The sequence below is a fragment of the Palaemon carinicauda genome, chromosome 23 (assembly GCF_036898095.1).
Source record: "Palaemon carinicauda isolate YSFRI2023 chromosome 23, ASM3689809v2, whole genome shotgun sequence".
Classification (NCBI taxonomy): Eukaryota; Metazoa; Arthropoda; class Malacostraca; order Decapoda; family Palaemonidae; genus Palaemon; species Palaemon carinicauda.
The window spans coordinates 15,726,812-15,736,915 of NC_090747.1; the positions used below are offsets into that span (position 1 = coordinate 15,726,812).

General features: G+C 39.4%; 2 protein-coding genes across 2 annotated transcripts; one reads left to right on the forward strand and one right to left on the reverse strand.

The window, feature by feature from the left end:
* The first annotated feature begins 2,284 nt into the window (after window positions 1-2,284).
* LOC137617447 (uncharacterized) lies at window positions 2,285-3,631 on the forward strand. The gene has a single exon (XM_068347472.1). It carries the CDS (start codon window positions 2,348-2,350, stop codon window positions 3,629-3,631), a length of 1,284 nt encoding a protein of 427 aa, XP_068203573.1. The 5' UTR covers window positions 2,285-2,347.
* A 5,155-nt stretch (window positions 3,632-8,786) lies between these two features.
* Window positions 8,787-9,872, reverse strand: LOC137617448 (zinc finger BED domain-containing protein 5-like). Its single transcript, XM_068347473.1, has 2 exons — window positions 9,207-9,872; window positions 8,787-8,948 (listed from the first exon to the last, which is right to left on the reverse strand). The coding sequence occupies exons 1-2, from the start codon at window positions 9,870-9,872 to the stop codon at window positions 8,787-8,789; spliced, it is 828 nt and encodes a 275-aa protein (XP_068203574.1).
* Between the last annotated feature and the right edge of the window lie 232 nt (window positions 9,873-10,104).

Genomic DNA, 10,104 nt, shown 5'->3' on the forward strand with positions numbered 1-10,104 from the left:
ATATATATATATATATATATGTATATATATATATATATATATATATATATATATATATATATATATATATATATATATATATGTAGCACTGTATGTTCTCCGCCAAGTGTCTTTTATCTTTCACAGCACTAGTTACCAATAACAACCGTTAACGAGACAGCAAATGAGGACGAACGGCCAAATAGATATGCATGAACGGAACTGCCTTCACGGACCTGTTAACCGGAGGAACTACCCATTCACTGTTTAATACTCTCTTTAGAAATGTAAATTAGATGACAGACCTGAAATTTGCGGGACTTTGAGTAGGCTCATTCTATGGCTACTGTACAACGTAGGCTTACATATACGCTGAGCATACTCTGTAACATAACTGGTATGTTGTTATTTGTCCTTTAATTGTTTGTTACTGTAACTTAACTAATGTTATTTGTTTGTTAATTGTGTTTCGAATATGTTGGTTATTGGTAATGTCTGATGGAGCATTTGTTTCTGCTTGTAGGGTTGAAGGTTTTGTCTACATATACAATAAAAAGAAAGAAGAAATGTTGCTGTGAGTTGCATCTTCCTTTGGATTGCTATATTTGGTAGCAGAGCGTTCGCCACGGCAACCTTAAACCCAGTGGGTTACCAGAACGTTCCTAGGAATATTTACTACTGGACTGGAGTGCAATTGCAAGGTAAGACATTTGTTGGAGTTATGTACAGTGCCAGTGGGAATAAAGTGGGGCAAGGCAGTGTAAGTGATGAAAGTGACGTTTGTGACTATATTATGGGAACAGAGACAGGTACAGGTGATGATGGAACGTGGTAGTGATCAAGATTTGTTAGCAGAAATACGTGGTGTGGTTAGGGATAAGGATTTTGTCAATGAAGAAGTGAGTATCGTAGTGAGGAATGACAATAATGGAGGGGGTTGCAATAATTTAGATTTAGGAGCAGGTACTTTTGTTGATAAAAGTGGGGATAATGATGAAAAGCATTGGGAAAAGGACGTGGTAAAATTGTGGTCGGAAGTCGTAAATATTCAGAAAGTGGTGGATTTTAACCACTGCGAAAACGTGAATGCTTTTAGCAGAGTAGGGGAGTTAATAAATACATTAAAAGAGAACCAGAAAAGTTTGGTGAATGAAATTAAGAAAACCAATTTAAGGGTTAAAAAGGCTGGAGATAGTATAGAAGATTTCACTGTGGAAAACCAGAAGCCACTTTCTAAAAGGGATGTTGCTAAGGAGCTGGGTCGTCTCTTAGCAAATAATAACAAAGAAGGGGAAGATAGGTTGGATAGATTGAATCGTTGGTGGCAAAACAGATTCGCCTTGATAGAAGATGAGTTGGATAGGGTGTGTAGGAGAGGGACCTGTAATTACGCATGTAATAATGCTCGTTCAATAGTAAAGAAACCTCCACAGCTCGAGAAAATGAGTGAGAGGAACAGTGGTAGGAAAGAAATCAAGAGATGGTTTGAACAGGCAAAATTATGTACCAATCAGCTTAACCTAGCAGGCACTGATGCCGTAGACTATGTTAAAGTTAGCTTGATAGAGCCTGCTAGCACAAGAATACGCCATGCTAAGCCGAAAACGTTGGAGGAAATGGAGACTAAGCTACTAGAAGCGTATGCAGATAATAAAGATGATCTAGAGAGAAGGAAAGAACTGTGGTGTGCACAACAGGGAATACAAGAAGGTGTTTGGGAGTATTTAGACAGAATAGTTGACTTGGAAGAAGAAGCCGAGGGCAAAGCAGTCTGCTCTAAAGAGAGGGAAATCAGGAAATGTATGATTTTTGAAAAAGGTTTGAGGCACAGGAAAATTGCCTGTGATCTAAAGGATAAGATTGAAAACGGAGTCATAGACCAATTAGAAGATGCTGGTAGATTTGTGCAAGATAGAATGAAGGTCATGAAAGAATTTGGTAATGTTTCTGACATCCATTTGAATAGCAGGGGGAGAGATGATAAAGTAATTAAGTGTTGGACCTGTGGGGATCAGGGTCATGTATCATACCAGTGCAAAAATGGAGGGTTTTCTAGAGACAATATAGTGCAGGATCAGGGGGAAGGACACCAGTATAAGGGAAGGCTAGGTAAAAACAGAACGCAAAATAAACATGTTTTGGAAAATCAGTTTACGGGTACTTGTTGGTCTTGTGGGGAAGATGGTCATCCATTTTATAAGTGTAATCTATACTCTAGTAAGAACAGAGGGTTAAATAATGCAAGAGGAGATAAAGTTGTGAGGGAGATGTCATTGCAGGCCGGGGATAAGGCCCAGGAAAACTTGTGAGGCCGGGCGTTAACTTGAACGTCCGGCCAAGTGAATGTTTAAATAAGAGAGGAGACACTATGAAACTGACACTCAGCATAGAGGGAAAGAAAGCTGTGGGACTTATGGATTCTGGGGCAAACTGTAGTTTGTTGTCGGAAAATTGGTATTTGGGGAATCTAAAACCAAAAGGGGTGACATTGTATAATACTAGTGACTACATATGTGACCTGAGTGGTAATGAAATTAATATAATAGGTCATGTCGTTGTTGATGTGGAAGTAAGTGGAATGGAACAGAACAGCTGTGTTTTCTATGTCAAGAGAGCTGAGAAGGGAAGGAATGGTCTTGGCAAGAACACTAACCAAGAGTGCCTTGTGGGCATGAATGTTTTGTCTTTGCTGTTCGAAAAATGGGGAGTCACCAAAAACGTTAACGTGATGGCATTAGAGAAAGAGGGATTAAAAGCTGAATATAGTCCAGTTTTGGATTGCTGTATGAGACTAGTTGGTCAAACTATGCAGGTTTGGCAAAGGGAGGATTTAGGATATGCTAGTTGCTTAAGACAACAGAATAGAAATGTTCCGTCAGGTAGCAGGAAACTAATTAAGGTATACATTGATAGCCTAAAGGAAGTGCCAAAGGAGTATGTAGTTTTAGAGAAAATAGCAGACGAGAGTAAAAATATGTTGCCTCCGGGAGTTCAGGTCTTGCCCAGTTTTTCTATATGTGAATGGGGTGTTGGATATGTCTGTGTGGCTAATTGGTCTAAAGATAATGTTAGCATTGAAGCAGGCAGTATATTGGCCACGGTGCAACTTGGCATCAGGGAGTTTATGGAGGATGATGATAATGAGAATACTGAAAAACTATCAGAGACAGAACTTCAAAACCACAGACGGAAGTTGGGAGTCAATGTTGATGAAAGTAACTTAAGTAAATCGGATTTGGTAAGACTTGATAAGATACTCTACAAATATAAGGACTGTTTTGAGCTAAATGATTCGGACCTAGGTTTGATAAAGGGATGGGAACATTCCATTAGATTGTCCTGTGGGAAACCTATCAAATTACCGTATAGAAGAATAGCACCCACGTTAATCCCCGAGGCCAAACAGTTGCTTGATGACTTAAAGAAACGGGGTGTAATTGAAGAAAGTGCAAGTCCTTATGCAGCACCTATAGTCCTTGTGAGAAAGAAGGGGGGAGGCCTAAGGTTGTGCATTGATTATAGGAAATTGAATGAAAAAACTTTTAAGGATGCATTTCCTCTTCCTAGAGTAGCGGAGTGTCTGGATTCATTGAAGGGGCCAAATACTTTTCGACTTTTGACCTTGCGCAGGGCTATCATCAAGTTTTGTTAAGGAAAGAAGATAGAGAGAAAACTGCATTTTCTGTACCATGGGGACACTTTCAGTATCGCAGGTGTCCAATGGGTCTGACAAACAGCCCAGCAACCTTTCAACGATGCATGGAGAATATTTTGGGGGATATGTTTTTTGAATTTCTAGTCATTTATTTGGATGATATGATATTATTTTCGAAGACCATTGACGACCACTTATTAAGATTGGAGGCATTGCTAGAGCGCATAAAGTCTTATGGGATGAAATTAAAGCCAAAAAAATGTCATTTGTTGCAGACATGTGTAAGTTACCTAGGATTTAGCATTAGTAATCAAGGAATAGGACCTGATCTAAGTAAGATTGAAGCAGTGAAGAACTGGAAGAGGCCAGAAACTATAAAGGAAGTGCGAGCTTTCCTGGGATTTGCAACATTTTATAGGAGATTTATTAAAAATTTTGCCATAATTGCCAAGCCACTCAATGAGTTATTGAAAGGAGAAAAGAAGAAATCCAGTCAAAGTATTAAGGATAAATGGACAGAAGATGCAGAACAGAAATGGCCTTCCAAACATTGATAGAAAAATTGATAGCTGCCCCATTACTGAAAGGGATAGAGTTTGGGAAAGAATGTACGTTAGAAATAGACGCTAGTTACGATGGACTTGGTGCGGTTTTGTCCCAATATAAGGAGGATAAGCTGCATCCTGTAGCTTATGCAAGTAGGTCACTGAAACCACACGAAAGAAACATGAAGAACTATAGTTCGAGGAAACTAGAATTGTGTGCTTTGAAGTGGGCTGTTACTGAAAAATTTAAAAATTGTCTTATTGGCACAAAGTGCATAGTGTATACTGACAATGCCCCTTTGAGCAATCTCAGCACAGCAAAACTTGATCACACAGAACAAAAATGGGTGGCAGATTTGTCGGTGTTTGACATTGAACTTAAATTCAGACCAGGAAAACAAAATGTTAAAGCCGACATTCTTTCACGCAAGCCTAGAGAGATGGTGATGAATGAAGACGAAGAAGTATGGGTAGCTCCTCATGAGGACACAAATTTTGTTTGTGCCATAAGTAGACATCAGATTTTAGAGTGGGAGGACGTTGTTAATAGACAGAAAGCTTGTCCAGTTTTAAAGATTGTAAGGAAATGGCTAGAAGGAGAAAATATTGAGTTAGAAAACATTAATTTTAAACCTGAATTAGTTACGTGGAAAAGGGATAAAAAAAGTCTTGTGATAAGAAATGATATTCTTTATAAGACTCATGTGGATCAATTAGATAACATAATTTATAGATTAGCCGTTCCTGTTCTTTTAAGAAGTAAGTGTTTAGTCGAAACTCATGATAAACTAGGACATCAGGGTATTGATAGAACTTATAAATTACTGAACTCTAGGGTTTATTGGCCCAACATGAGGGGATTTATAACGGATTTCATTAGAAATTGTGATACTTGTTTAAGGGCAAAAGATGAAATTCCATATAGAAATACCATTCCTGTTCATGTGGAAACTTCTCAGCCCATGGAAATTGTGGCGATAGATTTTTGTTCCGTGGAAAGATCAACCTCTGGAAAGGAGCATATTTTAGTTTTAAGTGACCTGTTTAGTAAATACGTATGGGCATATCCAACAAAGGATCAGAAAGCGACAACAGTGGCTAAAATATTGGTCGAAGAGCTCTTTTATAAATATGGAATTCCTCAGCAGCTTCATACTGACCAAGGGAGAAATTTCGAAAGCGCTCTAATTAAGGAAATCTGTAAGAGGTTCAATGTAAAGAAATCACGCACTTCTCCATATCACCCTGAAGGAAATGGTCAAGTGGAAAGAATGAATAGAACTCTGTACGATCTACTTAGAAGTTTGGAGGAGGAGAAGAGGAACAAATGGCCATTGTATTTGCAGAGTTTAGTATTTGCGTATAATATAACAACTCACTCTGTGACAGAGTTTTCTCCGTATTTCTTGTTATTCGGGAGGGAACCTTGTATTTCAATCGAGAGCTGGGGGTATCTGGAAGACATTTACAAATTTCAAGACGGAGACTGGTTAGGTCAGCAATGCAAAATGCAAAAAGAAGTTGGGGATTTGGTTAGAAGGAACACACAAAAGAACTGGGTATCAAAAGCAAAGCCAATGTTAGCAAAGTCTAGAGAAAGTGATTTGGAGGTAGGACAAAAGGTTTTATTACGAGAAAATAAAATAATTGGAAGAGCGAAACTAGGAGACAAATTCGGTAAAAGAAAGTGGGTAATTGAAGAAGTACTTAACAGGGACTGTGGTTTGTATAGAATTAGGCCTGAAGGAAGTGATGCTAAGGTTATCCATCGGAGGAATATTAAACCGTTCGCTGGGATCGAAAGGAATGAGGGGGGAGAAAATATTGATGACTTAGATACGGAAAATAATGATTATTTCGAAACCGCTGATAGGGATGACAGTAGCTTAGAAATGCCTGATATGGAAGAAGTTTTAACCAGGTTCGGGTTTGATTTTAGCAACCATGGTAATAGTGAACCTAAAGAAAGTGTTGATAAAGAGGTTGAACAAGAACAGGGAGTAACAATTAACGCACCAGTACTGAGAAGATCAGAGAGGATACGAAACAGGCAGCGATCAGAGTTGTAAATTTGTCTTTCTTTGTCGGAAATAGGTAATGGTAGCGTAGTGTGAGAGGATGGAAGGGTGTAGTGTGTGTACGATGAGGGCATCGTAAAACTGTAGGGGGGTTGTGTGGCTGCACCAAGGCAGGCACCGAAACCCCAGCGGATTCAGCGAACCAGGCCTCCCCGGCGACAATCCGAGACTCCCCCTCCAGGAGCCCCTACTGCAGCCACGGACCAAGAACCCAGCGCTGTTGCTAGCCCAGGTGAAGAGCCAACCTCCAGCGCTGTGCAATCTCCTCCCCAACCCCCAGCAATATCTGCCATCTTATCCCTGGCAGAGGCCCTGCCAGTGGATACCTTGATCCCCCTAGTACTGCAACTACTAGTCAAAGTCTGCTCCCTTGCTAAGACTCCCTCCTCTGTAATTCATTCCCTCCTCAGTCCCTTAGTTTCACCCTCCCCGGTGCAGAGATAGGCATCTATGCTTAAAACTGCCACTTTTTCCTACTACTCGAATTCTTCCCTCCTCTCCCAGTCTCTCCTACTTACTGGGACTTACTGCTATCAACACTTTTACCTACTACTGAAACCTTTCATTTCGGCTCCAAATGGTCCTGCTTTTTGGTCCGCAAGGTCATGCTCTTGGTGCTGAGCGACCACACTGGCAACCACGCTCAAGGGGCTGAGCAGTTGCAAGACCTATCCTTGCCAACCTGGCGACTATGCTCAAGGGGCTGAGTGGTCGCACCTGCAGCTACGCTCAAGGAGCTGAGCGGCTGCAAATCCAGACATGAGAGACTGGTACTGCTGTGACACTATTGCCTACTTAGGGCAATAAATACTACGGGCTGCTACACAAAAGCCCGTGTCCAGCAGTAAGGCTGGGCAATCTTTTAATTTTGTACCTATTTTTTGTGTTTGAATACCTACGGGCCTAACAATTAAAAGGCCCGTGCCAACAAGAAGTGTTGGCTTTAATACACCAACAACAACAACAACAAGTGTGTAGCACTGTATGTTCTCCGCCAAGTGTCTTTTATCTTTCACAGCACTAGTTACCAATAACAACCGTTAACGAGACAGCAAATGAGGACGAACGGCCAAATAGATATGCATGAACGGAACTGCCTTCACGGACCTGTTAACCGGAGGAACTACCCATTCACTGTTTAATACTCTCTTTAGAAATGTAAATTAGATGACAGACCTGAAATTTGCGGGACTTTGAGTAGGCTCATTCTATGGCTACTGTACAACGTAGGCTTACATATACGCTGAGCATACTCTGTAACATAACTGGTATGTTGTTATTTGTCCTTTAATTGTTTGTTACTGTAACTTAACTAATGTTATTTGTTTGTTAATTGTGTTTCGAATATGTTGGTTATTGGTAATGTCTGATGGAGCATTTGTTTCTGCTTGTAGGGTTGAAGGTTTTGTCTACATATACAATAAAAAGAAAGAAGAAATGTTGCTGTGAGTTGCATCTTCCTTTGGATTGCTATATATATATATATATATATATATATATATATATATATATATATATATATATATATATATATATATATATATATACATACATATATATATGTATATATGTATATATATATACATATATATATATATATATATATATATATATATATATATATATATATATATATATAGATAGATAGATAGATAGATATAAATATAAATATATATATATATATATATATATATATATATATATATATATATATAGAGAGAGAGAGAGAGAGAGAGAGAGAGAGAGAGAACCTACATAGACATCGTATATTATGCGCTTCGCCTAGAATAAAATCAGAAATGACTGAAATCTCCAAAAAAAAAGAATATAAATAAATAAATATAAAGTATGTTGTTGAAATTCTACAAAGGTGCAACTGGATTAAACAGAAATGCAGAAAAGGCAAACGAATTCTGATTAAACGCAGGAGAGAGAGAGAGAGAGAGAGAGAGAGAGAGAGAGAGAGAGAGAGAGAGAGAGAGAGTGTGCACAAGAGAAAAGAAAACTTATATATATAATTGCATTTGATTTTAACTAACCAACGTTATTCAATTGAAAGTTGCTCGTTAAACTAATTTTGCTCTGTATTTTATTGTCTGTTTGATTATGAATGGAATCGATGGTCTGTAATATTTAGTGAATTTATCATTGCTACTAATGAACGATTTGATATCAAATTTAAGATAAACTTTATTCTGATGTCAATTTTTCCCTCTATGTATTTGTTTTCATGATTATGCTGGTAGTGTTATACAGACTACTATTTTTATTTTCCATGCATAATAGTTTTTTGTTTTTTAAATGCCCCTACTAATCATATTTTAGTTTGCCTTCTTATGTTTTATTTTCTATGTTGCTTGAGTTCTTATGAATTAAATAGATTTTTTTTAGCATTATGAATTTTGGCTAATAAATTCTATACCTCGTTTAAATACTTATACAATGTTATTATTCTTTTAATATTCATTGCAATGGTCTTATTTCAAAATGTCCTTATTAACTAAAAAAAATCCCAAATAAAATGAAAAATTATCGTGAACACTCCTTTAAGTCAGTGGAACTCTGTATCCATTTATCCCCGTTGTAAACGGCGACAAACAGCTCGCAAATAACTATCCTGTTGTTCAGTGATTCCCAACCTTTTTGTGATCGAGTACCACTTGGAGGTCCCGTACAGTCGCCGCGTACCACCTGGTTCCAGAGAAACTAAATTCGATCAGAATGTATCTGCTGTATCTGCTTCTTCTCCACCAGCTGGTCAATGCGGGGCATGACTTTGCTCACAGCACATCGGAAATCATGCCCGGGCGCAGAAAGACGGTTCCGGCTCTTCGACTTGATGGCCACGAAGGCTGAGAACCCCTGCTCGCACTCCCACGTCAAGGGAAAAATCAGTAGCTGGGGAACAGCATGACGGGCTAGCGTCGGGTACGGGGAGGCCATGCTCACCCATAAGTTTAAAGGAGAGCATTCTTTGTGCTTCGTCTTTGCTGTCTCGTCAGCCTGGATATCGATGAGTTCCTTTTGTTCCCCGGTCCCAACAGGCAGATCGGCTGGATCAACAGAGAACGGATTGGCGACGTAGGCACAACATGTTACGTCCAGGAAGTAATGCTTCAATTCAGTCTTGAGCATTAAGAGGTGATGGACGATTTCTTTGTCAAATTCATCAGTGGGCTCCCTCTCAAGGGTAGTCAGGAGTTCGAACATTCCGTAGTGTTTGCTCTCCACGTTTTTCATCAACAGATCCAGCTTCTGGAAAAACCCTCCCAGCTTCGAGATGAACTCTGTGACAGTGCAGTCGGGCCCTTGGAACGACAAGTTTAAGTGGTTGAGGGCTCCAAAAATGTCTGACAGGTAGGCTAACCTTGAGATAAACTCCTCGTCCTCCAGATCTTTCTGAAAATTGTGTTCCTTCTCCTTGAAGAATACGAGGAGTACATCTCTCAGTTCAAAGAGACGCCTCGTCGTATTACCCCGGGAGAGCCAGCGCACCTCTGTGTGGTAGAGGAGACAGATGTGGTCAGAGCCAAAATCTTCACAGAGGAGCTTGAAAAGTCGAGTATTCAGGGCAGATGTTTTGACGAAATTAATGATTCTGATAACTCGGTTCATGACCCCGAAAGTGTTCGCGTACCACCTGGAAGGCCCTCGCGTACCACTAGTGGTACGCAACAACAGGTTGGGAACCACTGCTGTAGATTAATAATAAGAAGCAACTTTATCTTTACAACAGCAATCTTACCATCTGCTATAATTGCAAGTGCTTCAGGATTACGTTCGTTGGTCGGTTTTATCAACTCCTAGTTTTCAGCTTTTGATTTTATGCAAAGTAGTGCTTTTCACG

Excerpts from the sequence above, each read along its gene's own strand:
- LOC137617447 (XM_068347472.1), top strand. The coding sequence starts at position 2,348 with ATGAAACTGACACTCAGCATAGAGGGAAAGAAAGCTGTGGGACTTATG.
- LOC137617448 (XM_068347473.1), bottom strand. The coding sequence starts at position 9,872 with ATGAACCGAGTTATCAGAATCATTAATTTCGTCAAAACATCTGCCCTG. Across the intron at positions 8,949-9,206 it reads GCTCTCCTTTAAACTTATGG|GTGGTACGCGGCGACTGTAC; the intron begins GTGAGCATGGCC and ends CTCTGGAACCAG.